Below are 15,384 nucleotides of genomic sequence, written 5' to 3'. Positions count from 1 at the left end.
CAAACCAGGCGTCTCTGCGGCCTTGCAGTTGTATCTTGTCTAGCAGCTGGACGAATCTCCTGCTTAGATAAACAATTCCAAACCGGGGGTCTCTTGCAGTCATCCTTATCAAGTAGTTGAAGGAATTTCTCACTTGACTAAGCAATCCTTTGAGACAAAAGTCCCACAATTCAGTCTCTCATAACAGTGCTCAAGGTGGGGCTACACCTGTGCAGTGCAGAGTGAGACAGTCACCTCCCTCAACCGGCTGGCTCTGCTGGGCCTGATGCACCCCAGTTCATGGTTTGTCTTTTGGCTCAGGGCCCTCTCCACTCTGCTCTGATGAGACCCCACCTGGAGTACTGCATCCAGCTCTGCAGCCCTCAACATAAGAAGGATGTGGGCCTGTTGGAGCGAGTCCAGAGGAGGCCCCTGAAGATGACCAGAGGTCTGGGGCACCTCTCCTCTGAGGGCAGGCTGAGAGAGTAGGGGCTGTTCAGCCTGGAGAAGAGAAGGCTCGAGGGAGACCCTATAGCGGTCTTCCAGTACCTAAAGGGGGCCTACAAGAAAGATGGGGAGAAACTCTTCAGCAGGGCCTGTTGTGACAGGACAAGGGGTAACAGTTTTAAAACAGAGTGAAGTAGATTCCAATTTGATATAAGGAAGACATTTTTTACAAAAAAAAAAAAAGGTGGTGAAACACTGGAGCAGGTTAGCCAGAGAGGTGGTGGATGCCCCGTTCCTGGAAACGTTCAAGGCCAGGTTGGACAGGGCTCTGAACAACCCGACTGAGTTGAAGATGTCCCTGCTCCTTGCATGGCGGTTGGACTAGATGACCTTTGAAGGGCCCTTCCAACCCAAACGATTCTAGGATTCTATGACTTGCCAGGAACCCAAACCCCCAGATCTCTTTCTGCAGGGCTGCTTTCCAGCTGCTCATCCCCCACTTTGTATGTATTACCAGGATTATTCCATTCCAGGTGGAATATCCAGCACTTATTCTTTTTAAATTTCATACAGCTGAGTGATTGCCAACCAGGTCTTTAGTCTCAATAGATGTCTCTGTAAGGCCTCTCTATCCTCAAGGAAGTCCACAGCTCCTCCTAGTTTAGTATCATTGGCAAACCTGCTTAATGCACATTTGATTCCTATGTCCTGATCATTTATGAAAACATTAAAGAGCATTGGCCCTAAAACTGAGCCCTGGGGAACCCCATTGGTGACTGGCCACCAGCTTCTCAATCTTGAGAAGGGAGTATTTCCTGCTTTGCCATGCCTGTCAGGTTTGGGGCTTAACTTCAGGTTCTCCATTTGGATAGCAGAGGGGAGCGGGATTTCCTTTCTAGTGCCAGGTGCCTCTCCCATAGATGAAGCTTTCAAGAGTGAGTGCTGGACCAATCCAGGAGCAGAGAGTGCAGTCAGGGCAGCAAACGTGATTTACAAACCAGACCCATTCCCTGAAATCCAAGTTTCACCCAACCCCAAAATTTGCTACAATAGTTTGTGAATGCCTAAGCTGTCCAGAGCTGACACATCACTTACAAGAGGCCCAGCCTTGGTAAGTTAGGAGTCTGCTACAGTCACATCTATGTGTCACTCCAAATTCTGGGAAAATCAGCAGCCACAACGTGTCAGCGTGGTGCAAAAGCAACTGACTCTGTGTCCACACCTTAGCTCCAAACAGAGGTGCGGTGCATGCCTTTGAGGGAGTCCTCTCACTGTTTCTCGTTTATTTCACCACATACAAAACCTGTGTATGTTTGAATGACTCTGACACATACAATCTTGCCACAACGCCACATCAGCTCAAAGCGTGAAATATCTTTGACTTGGCTGTCACGGGGGACCGCCAGAACAAGAGCCACAGTGATGGCCGAGCAGACGAGCGGGCAGGGAACCGCTTCCCGCTGCTCTCCTCGGGGCCGTCACAGCAGAGCACAGCCGGGCCACGGGGCCTCTCGGTGAAGCACCGCAGCCCGGACGCGGCCCTCACAGCCTGCCCAGCTTCGGCAGCTCCTCTCCAGCAACGTTCGACTCCCAGCCCCAAAGAGGGGCTGCGTGCCGCCTGCCCCCGGACCCTCCACGGTCACACGGGCCGACCGGACACAGCCCTTCCCGCCCTTCCCGCCGGCGGAAGCGGGCACCGGCGCAGCGGAACTGCATCATGCGCGCAGGGCCCGCCGGGATTTGGCGGGCGGAGGAGCCGCGAGCTCGCGCGTCCTGTCCGTGTGCGGAGGCGCCCCCCGGGCCCGGGCCCGCCGCCGCCATGCCCGCCGCCATCAGCCCCGCGGCGCCCACCGCGCAGGAGGCGCTGGAGATCGCGGGCCGCATCATCGACCGGCAGATCCAGGATGATCGCTGCTACCCGGACCTGTCCGAGCTGCTGGCGGTGCCGGCGCCTGGTGAGGAGCGCTCGCTCGCCCTCTGCCTCCGGCCCTCGTCCCCTCGGCCGCCTCGGTGCCCCCGCTGCACCGTTGGCCCCGACAGGGCCGCCTTGGGCGGCGCCGCCTGGCCCGCCACGCGTGGGGGCCCTCAGCGGGCAGCCAGCCCGGCACGGCCCCCTCCACTTGGCGGCTGGCGCCCTGGCAAGGCCCCGGGGACGGGGGCTGCTGGTCCTGCATTCCGAGGGGCGGCGGCAGGACTGAGTCTGACGGCTTCTCGGGCTTGTGGGGAATCGTGTAGTGAGTGGGAGGGATTTGGTGCGCGGGTGGAAGCTGTGGATGTGGGATCTCTCTGGGACGAGGGGAGCACGGCTAGAGCTGTGGGCTTGGTTCCTCGGTCCCGTCTCCCTTCAGAAAGTGAAAAAGAAATTGCATTGTTTTCCATTCCGTCTGTTGGGAATTCTCTTCCAGAATGCTTTCAGGGTCACCAAGTGCCTAGCACCATCCCCAAGTTAAAAGCAGCCATAAAATCTGTCTCAGATCTCTTTGAGTGACTTTAATTTATCTGTAGCTATATATGATCTGAAGTATACCTCTTCTCAAACATTTGTTTTATTCTCCTTAAAATATCAAGACAGCATTTCCTACTTCGTTGGTGCCAAGTGTCTGGCGGAGTGGGTTGCGAAGAGGCACTCTGGAGCTGCAGGTGACCTAATTAATATGTATCCAGTGGATGTCAGAACACAAGCAAAGAGTATCATTTCTGTTATGATACGATGTGATGTGCATGGCCAAAGTGTAACTGTCCTAGCAGCATTATGGATACACATAACACAAAACAGTGGGTATATGAAGGTATTTTAACTTGATATTAGGAGCACAGATTAACTTTTCTAGGTGAAGGAATATGTTCCTGGCTTTTTCACTCGATATATTTCAAGTCTGGCCATGCAATAAAAAAGGGCTGGAGAGTATTCACAGTAGAAATGGTGTGAAGAGTAGGCTGGGGTCCAAATGGGTTATTGTAAGATTTCACAGATTTGGAAACAATCAGGTAAAGAGAGAAAGAGAATATAAACCTTTTTTTTTTTTTAATAAATTGCTCATTCTTTATAAGAAGTCTAATATTTTTTGGTTTTCTTATTTGCAGGTAGCCCTACGGTTTCTGGTATGTCAGATATGGATTATCCTTTGCAAGGACCAGGTTTGCTGTCAATACCTAATCTTCCAGAAATCAGCACAGTCCGCAGAGTCCCGCTTCCCCCAGAGCTAGTGGAGCAGTTTGGACGTATCCTTAAAAAAATTAGTTGTTAGGTTGTGTAAGTAATAACATTAGCAACAAACTTTTTTCTTCTATAATCTTCTCTAATCCTTCTATAAGAGTCCCAGTAATGAACTTCGATATTGTTCACATTCCCTTCATAAGGCTCTGAGGGGTAACAAGGTCCATTTTGTGTAGAGTTACTGGTGAAATTTTCTGTATGAAGAACTTTGAATTTTTATGGTACGGTTTGTGTACTGATGTATATAATACTATTTTTTTTTTTAAATGCTCCAGAGGGAATTTTGCCTTTGCTAGCTGAAATACATTTAATCCTTACATCAGCAGTGCTTCAGATATGCAGTGCAATTGTATGATGGGAGTATTTCCAGAAATCAGCAGAGCTTGGCTGACCATTGACAGTGACATCTTTATGTGGAACTATGAAGACGGGTATGTAGACAATATGTTTGTGTTGATATTTTATTGGTATTATACCGGAATTAGGTGATTGCAGCAGTGGGAGATTGTTTACTGGTAGCACAGGGGTGTGTTATTCAGCTACCTTGATGCCTTTTAGGTCTTACTAAAACTTTTTATTAATAAAAAGTGTTTAAGGATTTTTTAAGAATTTGTAGTATTGGTGCAGAGTCATCTAGAGATGAGAGAAAGGCCAATGTGTTTGCTTAGAGTTAGATATACCTAATATCTCTATTTATGCTGTATTTATGGTAGGACTTTGCTTATGCCAAAAAAAGTAGGAAAAAAACTGTAGTAAAGGTCTAACTTTTCTAAGTAGATTAATTAAGTATTCTGACACATATGCGGTGGCCGGTCATTCCCACAATGGTAAGTAATATAGCAGTAGTACTTTGAAGTATTGTGGTTGAAGCTCTCCTGCCTTACTTATTTTAAGGATTCATAAAACTGAAAATAATTTCATTATATTTTAAGTGGTCGGGGGAAGAACTCCTCACATTCCTCCCCTGCTCCATCGTGCACGATCCCTCCCACGGGCCACAGTCCTTCCTGAAACTGCTCTGCCATGGGTCATCTCTTCCACGGGTGCAGTCCCTCTAGAACAGCTGTCCCAGCGGGCTCTCCACAGGCCACAGCTGCCTTCAGGCATCCACCTCGCCCGGTACAGGGTCCTTCACGGGCTCCAAGTGGATCTCTGCTCCTCCGTGGACCTCCGTGGGCTGCAGGGGGACAACCTGCTCCACCATGGTCATCACCACAGGCTGCAGGGGAATCTTGGCCAGGAGCCACATTACTCCTCCCTTTCCTGAACTGACCTTGGCGTCTGCAGCTGTTCCTCACAACAGGCTGGCAGACGTCTCTCAGGATCTTTTTTACATCTTATTCACTTCTCATCTCCTCTCCACTTCTTGCAGCCGGGCTGGACCGAGTTGGGCCCAGTCAGCTGCCCGGCGAGAGGCCAGAGGGTGAGGCCTGCAAGGCCCATGAGGCCTGCGCCTCCCCCTCTGCGCCTCTGCCCTGACTCAGCTTCTTCACATCTTCTCTCCTCTCTTTTTTTTTCTTTTTTTTTTCTGTTTTCCCTTACCAAAATACGTTATCGCAGAGGCGTTATCACGGGACATTCTGCTACCAATCGGCTCGGCCTTGGCCAGCAGCAGGTCCGCCCTAGGCCCGGCCGAGTCCACTGAACAAAGGGGAGCGACTTCTAGCAGTGTCCTACAGAAGCTACCACCTTAGGCCCCCCCCCACTAACAAAACCACGACACAGTGATATGTTTATAATTTGCAGGTTTGCTTCTTTATTTGCCTATACAGTAAGAATTCTTTTAGTAGAAATTGCTTTGTACTTCTTGTTGCATTTCCCAAGAAGATTAAAGTTCAGAATGTGGCTCACATAGCTTCTGTCCATACAGTTACATTGTGTCACAAGTTATTAGATACATTCCCCCAAAAATACTACACCCTGGTGTTAATTGTAAGGTACTTGGGAGGAGATGGTGAATTCTTGCTTTAGATAATTTTCATGGGGAAAAAAGTTCTCCTCTCTTGATGTTAATCAGCACCACAGTTGCTGGATTGTGTAATTCAGAGTAAACGGTATGGATTAACAAAATCTAAAAATATAAAATACTGCAGTTGGGTTTCAGGTTTGAAACTCAGTGTGTAGGGGCTCCAAGTAGCTCAAATGATTGCCAGTATAGTTTTGCTCTGAAACTTCTGTCATTCCATTCTGCTGAACCTGCTTTCACCAAAAGCAGAAAACTTAGATGGCTTCAGAGTGTTACAATAACTATGAATAATTTTAAAATATATAGAATCTGATTTAATATACTTTGTTATTATGTGATACTACGTGTCTAGTTTTATGGAGGTGTTTTTTGTTTTTTGTTTTTTTTCTTTTTGTTGACAGGGGAGATCTGGCTTATTTTGATGGTCTTAGTGAAACTATTCTTGCGGTGGGTCTTGTAAAGCCAAAGGGAGGTAAGGAATATGTGGCAGTGTGTAGAATTAGACAGTTACTGAACCTTCTATGTATGATTTTTTTATATATGCATATGTGAAAATCTGTGCTTTGTGTGTGTGTATGTATACACAAGACACATGAGTTTGTTTTTCTTTTAGAAACATTGTGAAATTAATTACAAGCCAAAAGAAACGTATAGTTTAAGAAACATTTGCACTGATAAGCTGGCATTTTTTGCCACATCGTACTTCAACATTTGTGCTGTTTATAACTGTACACATTCAAGTGGTAACTTGCATGAGATCCTGATTTCTAACCCTCCCAGTTCTTTTGGTAGCTACTACTTAGACAACATTGAAGTCTATGTTGAATTGGCAGTAGGGTTGAATTTAAAAGAAACACATTTGTAAGAAAAATGTAATTTTAAAGATCCTATATTTAATGAACTGGAAGCTGAACTGATACTCCTTTCTAATTCTAGAGTTTTGTAGATCATTAGGTCTTAAATATGACTATTCCCTCTGATCAGTTGATGTGTTTTTCCAGTTGATACCTTGGATACATTATTGTGATCTGACTGCAAACTGAAATTTTATTTTCTCACCTTTAGGTATCTTCCAGCCTCATGTACGACACTTACTTGTTCTGGCTACCCCTGTGGATATTGTGATTTTAGGGCTCAGTTGTGCTAATATGCAAGCAGGTAATTCTCTCTTCTCTCTTGTGCATTAACAAGTAGGAATGGCTGTTTTATTAGTAGCCATCTGAAAAATTAAAAAAAAAAAAAAGGAAAAACAAGACCACGTGCTAAGTGTCATGCTAACTTTTAAATCATGTTACAGACAGGGGTAAATAATTTTTATGGGTTGTGCACTTGCTGGATCCTGGACTCCCATAGGAGCACTGAGTTGTTGTATTCACCTGTTTAACATAAAGAGAGCTTTTGAAACAGGTACTCTTGTTAAGTAAACAGCATGTGGGAGAGGAAGAGAAGAGATGGGCATGAGTCTTGGAACTGGTCCATACAGTTCATTAACCTGATTGGCATTTATATTTCAACCACAGAAGTCGAGAATCTGATAACAATTTTTTTAAATGCCGTATATGTTAGTAGAGAAAATACAGAATTGTTTGGAGAAAGTTAGAAGGTGACAATCTTTTGCTGTCTTTTTATACTATCCTGGTGTAAAAGAGAAAAGAAGTAGAAATCTTTATTTTAGACTTGTTGCAATTTAGAGGAAAGGACAATGTATAGGAATGAAAAACATTGCATTTCCTTACTTGAAAACTTACACAGAGAATTTACTTAAATTTTTTTAGAAACAAGTTTATTACTCTGCATTTCACTCTGGACAATAGCTGTTCCAGAGTGTTTACAATAATTATGAATTTTGCTGTAATTTTTCCTCTTTTCCAAAATGCTACTTATTACAGACCTGTAATATTTATTAGAACAAACTAAGAAGGATTTGTTTGTTTATTTATTTAAGGTACTGGATCTCTCAATGACAGTATGTCTGGTGGAATGCAGCTGCTGCCTGACCCTCTCTATTCGCTCCCTACTGACAATACTTATGTTCTGGCAATAGCATCCACTGATAACGGGCGTATCTTTTTGGCTGGAAAAGATGGCTGCTTATATGAAGTAGCATACCAGGTGATTATAGGTTTTACACACAGGCATTTTTTATTGTTTCATGCTTGCGGGATCTAGGCACTAAGAGTTCTAAACCATGCCAGGTTTGCCGTCTTTTTTTCTTCCATAGTTATGTTTCATGCCTTGGTTGGACAACAGCTCTGACATCTTAGTGTATGTTCTTTGAAGAAGTAGTAATTATATGAGGAGTAGCAGTGCAGCTTGGGTCAACTTCAAAAATAAAATAAAAATTGTGATGTCCTGCACCCTTTTTTATGTAAAATTTTTCTTTTAATGATCACCTGTTTCTTTCAATGGAATAATACATACTTTTTAGTGAAATCAATGGTGTATAGTTAGGTTTTTACTTTTTTCATACTAGTCCTGTTAATGATGTTTTTAGTATAACTGCTAGTGGGAATTTTGTTTTGTTTTTTCTTTCAACACTGTGTTTGTTTTAAATTGTAGGCTGAAGCAGGCTGGTTTAGCCAGCGCTGTAGAAAAATTAATCATTCAAAGAGTGCGCTGTCTTTCCTTATTCCTTCATTGCTACAGTTCACATTTTCAGAGGACGGTAGGTACTGATGTTAAAGACTTAGGTAATAATTTAATATAACATGTTAAATAATACTGGCAAGAAGTCAGACTAAATAGTTTCCTCATTCAGAGCGTTTAGTTATTGTCAGTGAAACTTGCAGTTGTTGATGATTATAAAAATCAAATAACTTGTTTGTGTATCTAGTTCGGGATATAGATACCAAAGCCTAGAAAGTTTCACAGTTGTGACTAAAGTTAGTGTTCTGTAGTACAAAATTACTATGTACTTAGTGGGGTAGTGGGGTCACTGCAAACAGTAGAATCTTTAAGTAAATAATTTAATCTTGTTTCACTGCTCAGTAAAAAATAATTTGAAATTATTACACAATTTTTTTCTCCTCTTTTTTTTTTTTTTTTCTAGTTTACTAATAATTGCATGAAATTGCTGTTTTGAATCACTTCTGGTAGGAGTCCTGTGTGGGACTCCTACAGTTTTTGTTAACTTACAATTAATTATTTTATAGATATTCTTGTTTTCACCAAATCCAGTATTGATTTACTGGTTCTCCCTTTTTTCCTCATCTCCCCAGACCCTGTAGTTCAAATTGCCGTTGACAACTCTCGAAATATCTTATACACCCGCTCAGAAAAAGGAGTGCTGCAAGTATGTGACTTCTAATGTCTGTTAGCTCTGTTAGTAAATGTGTATGTAATTTTTAAAGTTTTCTGCAGTACCTGGGAATTCTTTGTAGGTATGTCAGGATATTTTTCTGGTTTATCTTTTTGTAACAAAGTGTGTTCTGAAGACCTAAAATACTTTATTCTGAGGAAGGAATAGCCTTTTCATCTTCCCCTCAATTATATGGAAACTTAAGGATGAAATAAAAATAGAGTTTGAGTTGCTACTTTGTAGGTGAGGGTGAATGAATTAATTAAACTATAAATCACTAAGCTGTTTTGTTGAATTGCAGGTTTATGATTTGGGACAAGATGGTCAAGGAATGACCAGACTTACTTCACTTTCACAAAATGCTATCGTTGCTGCTGCTGGGAGCATTGCCAGGTATATTTATGACAATTATAATTAAGCGGTTTACTTTAAGAGCAATAGTTTCACACTGTATTTTTGAAGAATGTTGTTTGCTTATTTCTTTGGATTGAGAGTATATGTTTGTTTTGTTTTGTTTTAGAACAATAGACCGTTCTGTATTTAAGCCTATTGTTCAAATAGCAGTAATTGAAAATTCAGAATCCATAGATTGTCAGCTACTAGCAATCACACATGCAGGTAAGAAAGCAATGCAAATTCTCCCTCTTTTAAACTGATAAATAGTATCTGCACAGTTTAGCAAAATTGTGACCTTTTTAAATCCTTTTTTTCAGGTGTCCGACTGTATTTTAGTACTTCACAATTTAAGCATCCAACAGCTCGTCCCTCCATGTTAACCTTGGTTCATGTCCGTTTGCCACCTGGATTTTCAGCTTCTTCTAATGTGGAGAAGCCCGCAAAGGTTCACAGAGCTCTTTATAGCAAAGGTAAGCAGTGGAACATGGCTCAGATGATTTTTTTTCTGGTGGTGACTGTCGCTATCCCACTTTTTACATTGGGGAGTTTGAAGCAGTGGGAGTAACTGAGAACTAAGCATGGTTTCTGTGTGTTAATGGGAGAGTTCTTGGAATAGGAAGGTTGTAATATTTTTTAGAATTTTGTTCCTCTGTAAGGTGTAGTGTTTGAGCAGAGAACTCTGTTCAGAGTGTTGATCAACATTTTTTTCCGTCTAATTTCTCACAAAATAGATTTAATGTGTTCAAATTTGCCTACATGTCTCTATCCATGTGTGATTAGTTATTGAAAGCAGGGGATAGAATAGGCTTCTTATGTGTTTAGTGCCTCTCATGCCAAGTTTAGCACGTGCTGACTGTTGTTTATTTTTTAATTCATTTAGCTACTGGTAACGCGTAAGATACCAGTTGCCATATGGTTGCAGCTTTGTGTCACGTCTGATTGTAGCCTGAATTTTTAGAAGTGCTGCAGAACTGTGGGGAGGAAAAGTCTCTGTGTTGCTGACCCTTTTAGTCGTATACAGTGATTTTTATTATTAAGTAATTTCTGGATGGTTTTTTCACCCATGATCTATTTAATCATATAAATTTTGAGGCACTTTCTACCTATTTTGGGCTCATTTTTGTTTGTAGCTTTTAGAGTAGATAGCAAATGGTGTTTATCATAGTTTAGCCTGGCTTGGGACCGGACTACGCAGTCTGTCTCTCACTCCCCCCACCCTCCGAGGCAATGAGGGAGAAATAAGATAAGAAAAAAGGCTCGAGATTTGGGATAAGGACAGGGAGAGATCCTTAAAGTTACTGTTACAGGCCAAACAGACTTGACTTGGAGAAAATTATTTGTTTATTATTAAAACCAAAGCAGGATAATGGGAAAGAGAACAAGATAACTTCCCCCTAGCCCTGCCTCTTCCAGGGCTTAACATTATCTCTACCTCCTTCCCTACCTGAGCGGCACACAGGGGAAGAGGGAATGGAGGTTATGGTCAGTTCATAACTTGTCGCTTTACGCCTCTGCTCTCTCATTGAGGGAAGAACTCCTCACGTTCTTTGCCTGCTCCATCCTGGGGTCCCTGCCATGGGCTACAATCCTTCATAAACTGCTCCAGTGTGGGTCATTTTTCCACGGGGTGCAGTCCCTCCAGAACGGCTGCCCCAATGTGAGCCCTCCATGGGCCACAGCCTCCTTCAGGCATCCGCCTGCCCCGGCGTGGGGTCCTCCCCGGGCTGCAGGGGAATCTGTGCTCCTCCGTGGGGCTCCATGGGCTGCAGGGGCACAGCCGGCCTCACCATGGGCTGCACCACGGGCTGCAGGGGAATCTCTGCTGGGAGCAGCATTACTGCTGTCCCTCCTTCACGGACCTTGGCATCTGCAGCCGCTCCTCTCACCAGAAATTCTTCACAACCGGCTCAGGCAGACACCTCTCAGGATCTCTTCACATCTCCTCTCCTCTCCACTTCTTACAGCTGGGCCGGGCGCGGCGGGAGGCCAGAGGTTGAGGCCCGCAAGGCTCGCCTCCCCCTCTCTGCCTTCGCTTCAGCTTCTTCACATCTTTTTTTTTCCTTTCTGTTTTTTCCCCTTCTTAAATACGTTATCACAGAGGTGTTATCGGGGAACATTCTGCTACCAATTGGTTTGGCCTTGGCCAGCAGTGGGTCTGCCCGAGGCCATAGCAGCTTCTTGCAGAAGCTGTCACCTTAGCCCCCCTCACTAAATAAAACCAGGACAGTGTTAAAAGTGACTTTCTGAAGAACTCTATGACATACAAATTTGGGCGATATTATTTGCTGTTCAAATTGTATGATTAGGACTTAAATATTTATTTTTACTAAATAAAGAATTAATAAATTTGCATGTAATGCATGATTATTGCTTTTAATACAAACTTAATATCACTGTTCTTACTAGGGGTCCTGCTGATGGCAGCTTCAGAAAATGAGGATAATGACATCTTGTGGTGTATCAATCATGATTCTTTCCCTTTTCAAAAGCCAATGATGGAAACACAGGTACTAAAGTATATTCTTTTACGGTTTCGATTGAATCTGGATATTATTTCTTCCTTTCTGATAAAAGATACTTGAATAATACTATCTGCAAGAAATTAGTAATTCACAGAAAACTTCCATGAGAAATTTGGAAATACTTACAAAGCTACTTATCAATATGCTTAAAAGAAAAAAAATGTTAGGCAGTTTTGTCAGTGAATGGGAACTGATCTCTTAGTAGAAATTAGTAATTCAGCCGTATTTTTTGGTTGATGCAGGCTATGTATTGAAAGCTATTACCTTCACTTCTAAGACTTGACTTCCAATTAACATGTTTGAGAGTGTTGTTGTCTATGGCATGCTGTTGCGCATCAACATAGGAAGATGTGGTCTGTAGTAGTGTTTGATGATGAGGGAAAAAATTGGCAAAGATTGTTTAGATGCTAGAGACTTCAGCTTGCTTTATTTAAACTGATATGCCATGTCTTCAGTAAATTTCAGACATGATTAATCTCTTCATTATATCAGCTGTTTTTCTGATTTTCTGTTTCCTAATTGTTATGTGAGTGGGTTTGTAAGAGGAGTTTGATGGGGGTTAGTTGACTTATGCGTCAGTTTGGGGAGAACATTTAACATATTCCAGCTCTGAAGGAAGTCTGAAGTCTTCTAGTAAAGTAGAAAAGTTAATCTCAAAAGTAGTATTGGAGGACTGTTGTAAGGTGGGAGTGAATGGAGAGACTGTGTAAATTAAAAGTTTCAAAGTCAGGTTTTGATTTATCTGCTATTTCAATAGCTTGCAAAGGAGCTTTATAATTACTGCAGATTCCTGCCCTGCTAAAACTTACACAGAAATACCCCAAGTGCTGACCTCTCTCTTTTTTTCAGGGCATTTGACAGTAACAGACAGCTAGGTTTCCTGAACAAAACTGCCGCCTATTCAAAAGCAGCAGTTCTTTCTTGTTAGCATGCATAGTTTTCTGGAATGTCTTCACTACCATATGTCTCTTCTTGAGTTGTATTTGAAGTACTGTTGCCAACTGTGAAAGTCTTGTAAACCTTTATGATTCAGTTGCAGCATTTTTTGATGCTTTAAGAAATAATTTAAATTCATGCTACCTTTAGTACTTAGGGCTGATATGGTTAGCAGATTGTTGTTGTTTATATTGTAGCAGCATTAAAGAATCCTGCTTTGCAAGTTGATTTAAACTTAAATACAATACACTATCCCTGTCCTCCAAAAGAAGCAATATATTACTCCCTGTCTCCCAAAAGCAGCACTGTACATATAGCTGTAAATTTGGTGGTGACCTTCTGTTAGACAATACAAGAACTTGCTTATTTTCTTTGGGTTTTCTTGTGTCAAGAGTAGATTCTAGTCTGTAATTTCAAATGCTAAATAATAAAATGTCACCTTAGATGTACAAAATACGTGTCTGTTACTAAAAATTGGATAATATCTATCTGTTGTTCAGATGACCACCCGTGTTGATGGACATTCCTGGGCTCTTTCTGCTATTGATGAATTTAAAGTTCAGAAGATTGTGACGCCACTAAATAAAGACATTATTCCAATAACTGATTCACCTGTTGTTGTGCAGCAACACATGGTACCACCTAAGAAGTTTGTTCTGCTTTCAGCCCAGGTGAGTGTTACTTTTCTTAATATAGGAAATCAGAAGAGTAAGTATAAAATTGGAAGGCTAATGTAAATCTGTAAATATTTAATCATTTTGGATATGTTTTTAGCATTAACCTCTGAACATAAAAGGAATAAGGAATAAGATTGCTGAAACCATCTGTACTTATTTTAAATGTACTCAGAACTATTCAGCCAGGTTCTCATGTACCCCGTATTAGTTTTTGTTGGTCTCTGGAGATCGTTGTAGATACAGATCATTTGAGAAGTTCTTTTAACCTTGGTTATAATCATGATTATGTTAAATTGAAATTGACATTGGCTTCCCAGAAAATATAGTTTGAATAACTACTGTTGGCAATTGAAATTTTAGCAGATAAATTCTTCTTTGTCATAGAAGTTCCAGAAGGGTTTTTTGTAAAGGTTTTAAATAAAAAAACACACAGAAAAGAAGAAAAACTAACTTCTCTACTTCTCTTTTCTGATCATATTTGGCAGTATTTTAGGGCACTTAATATCTTAACCAATAGGCAATTAAAAAAAAATAATTACTAATTAACGTCCTGCAATCTCTAGGCTAAACCTGCATTTGTTTAATGGCAGCTGTTTTGTTAAAGGCACTAATGGAACCCCCTCCAGTAGTTGGTATGGATGCAGGCAAGAAGATTGAGTGTAGATTCTTACCATGCCTTTGATCCTGAATCATTTCTCTTCCAGGCAGTTTTGAGGATTTGCAAGATACATAAAGCCTTTCTTTTTTGTATATACTTGCTATATGTTTGTATTGTATGTTTCATGTTAGGCTAAGAACAGGAAATCTAACTCAGTTTATGGAGGGTTTATAGCCATTGCAGTATTTTTCTTGCCTTTCCTAGACTCCGTAGAGAATTTTCTGCATGTGAATGTGTACTTGGCTTTAGGCACCATTTATGTTATACTTTGATCTAATAGTGCAGCAAAGGAAAGTTCAGAATACTAAAGATATAAATTGTGGGGAGGGGTTGTTGGGATGGCTAGACTAAAGGCAACTTTATTCAAACTTATTTTGGGTTACTTTTAGGGGAGCTTCATGTTTCATAAACTCAGACCTGTCGATCAGCTGCGGCATCTGCTTGTGAGCAATATAGGTGGAGATGGAGAAGAGATTGAAAGATTTTTCAAGTTGCATCAGGTAAGAGCTTTTGACTTGTTATGAAAAATGGAAGATTTATAATATTTATGTAAATCTAATAACTTTCTTTAGCATGGTTTTGTTGTTGCTATAAACTTCTAGGTAACATTTTGTTTCTTGGTTAGAGTATTAGCTTTTCCTCCTGTATTGTCCACATAAGCCAAGATTTTGTAATGAGAAATAACTTCTCATTTTATGATATCTACGAACGGAAAAGTTATTCACTTTCCCTGAAGTTCTTACACATCTTGTACACAGAAGTGTGATACACTTCTCAGTTTAGGAAAGGAGTTCATTAAAGAGCAGGGGAGGAGGTTTCCAAAATAGTTAAATACCTACCACTAGAAGAGGTTTTTACATTTTGAAAGCTAGTAGAAATGTGTATAATTGGTCTGTTTTAAGGTAAATAACAGACAAGTTATAATGGATTACAGTCTTAATTTGACTAGCACTGATCAATGTCTGTAGTGAATGTTCACTGTAATCTATTCACTTGTGCTTTGATGGTAATATTTTAGCATGCCATTAGAATATGTAAACCATTATGTGTATAGATTTTTTTTCTTCAAACACAATCTTAAGTTATGTTTCTGTAGAAATTGCATTAATCTTAGTCATAATTACGTGACAGTCATGGAGATGTTTCCTACCAATATTCATACTGAGTTTGCGAAAACCATGTATAACAAAAACTTAGCTGCTGCAGTGGGATGCCTCTCTATGACTTATTTCCTGTCTATAACAGGGAAGAGCTGGTTTCCTTGCTTTCTAAATAAAATGATGCAAAG

General features: G+C 41.4%; 1 protein-coding gene across 2 annotated transcripts in view; it reads left to right on the top strand.

Annotated features, from left to right (window-relative positions):
• Nucleotides 1-2,188: 2,188 nt before the first annotated feature.
• Nucleotides 2,189-15,384, top strand: part of NUP155 (nucleoporin 155) — a 34,556-nt gene continuing 21,360 nt past the window's right edge. For both annotated transcript variants that reach the window (XM_086770681.1, XM_086770679.1), the window contains exons 1-14: nucleotides 2,189-2,381; nucleotides 3,511-3,648; nucleotides 3,978-4,074; nucleotides 6,011-6,081; nucleotides 6,675-6,767; nucleotides 7,555-7,721; nucleotides 8,169-8,274; nucleotides 8,828-8,901; nucleotides 9,209-9,300; nucleotides 9,428-9,525; nucleotides 9,621-9,773; nucleotides 11,710-11,810; nucleotides 13,262-13,432; nucleotides 14,486-14,596. In XM_086770681.1, coding sequence (XP_086626807.1) covers nucleotides 2,246-2,381; nucleotides 3,511-3,648; nucleotides 3,978-4,074; nucleotides 6,011-6,081; nucleotides 6,675-6,767; nucleotides 7,555-7,721; nucleotides 8,169-8,274; nucleotides 8,828-8,901; nucleotides 9,209-9,300; nucleotides 9,428-9,525; nucleotides 9,621-9,773; nucleotides 11,710-11,810; nucleotides 13,262-13,432; nucleotides 14,486-14,596 — 1,608 coding nt within the window. In that variant the 5' untranslated portion in view covers nucleotides 2,189-2,245. The remainder of the gene's footprint in view (nucleotides 2,382-3,510; nucleotides 3,649-3,977; nucleotides 4,075-6,010; nucleotides 6,082-6,674; nucleotides 6,768-7,554; nucleotides 7,722-8,168; nucleotides 8,275-8,827; nucleotides 8,902-9,208; nucleotides 9,301-9,427; nucleotides 9,526-9,620; nucleotides 9,774-11,709; nucleotides 11,811-13,261; nucleotides 13,433-14,485; nucleotides 14,597-15,384) is intronic.

This window comes from Chlamydotis macqueenii, chromosome Z, assembly GCF_036417535.1.
Source record: "Chlamydotis macqueenii isolate bChlMac1 chromosome Z, bChlMac1.mat, whole genome shotgun sequence".
In the NCBI taxonomy this organism is placed as follows: domain Eukaryota; kingdom Metazoa; phylum Chordata; class Aves; order Otidiformes; family Otididae; genus Chlamydotis; species Chlamydotis macqueenii.
Note: the sequence above shows the minus strand (reverse complement) of the source record. Positions and strands in the feature narration are given on the sequence as shown.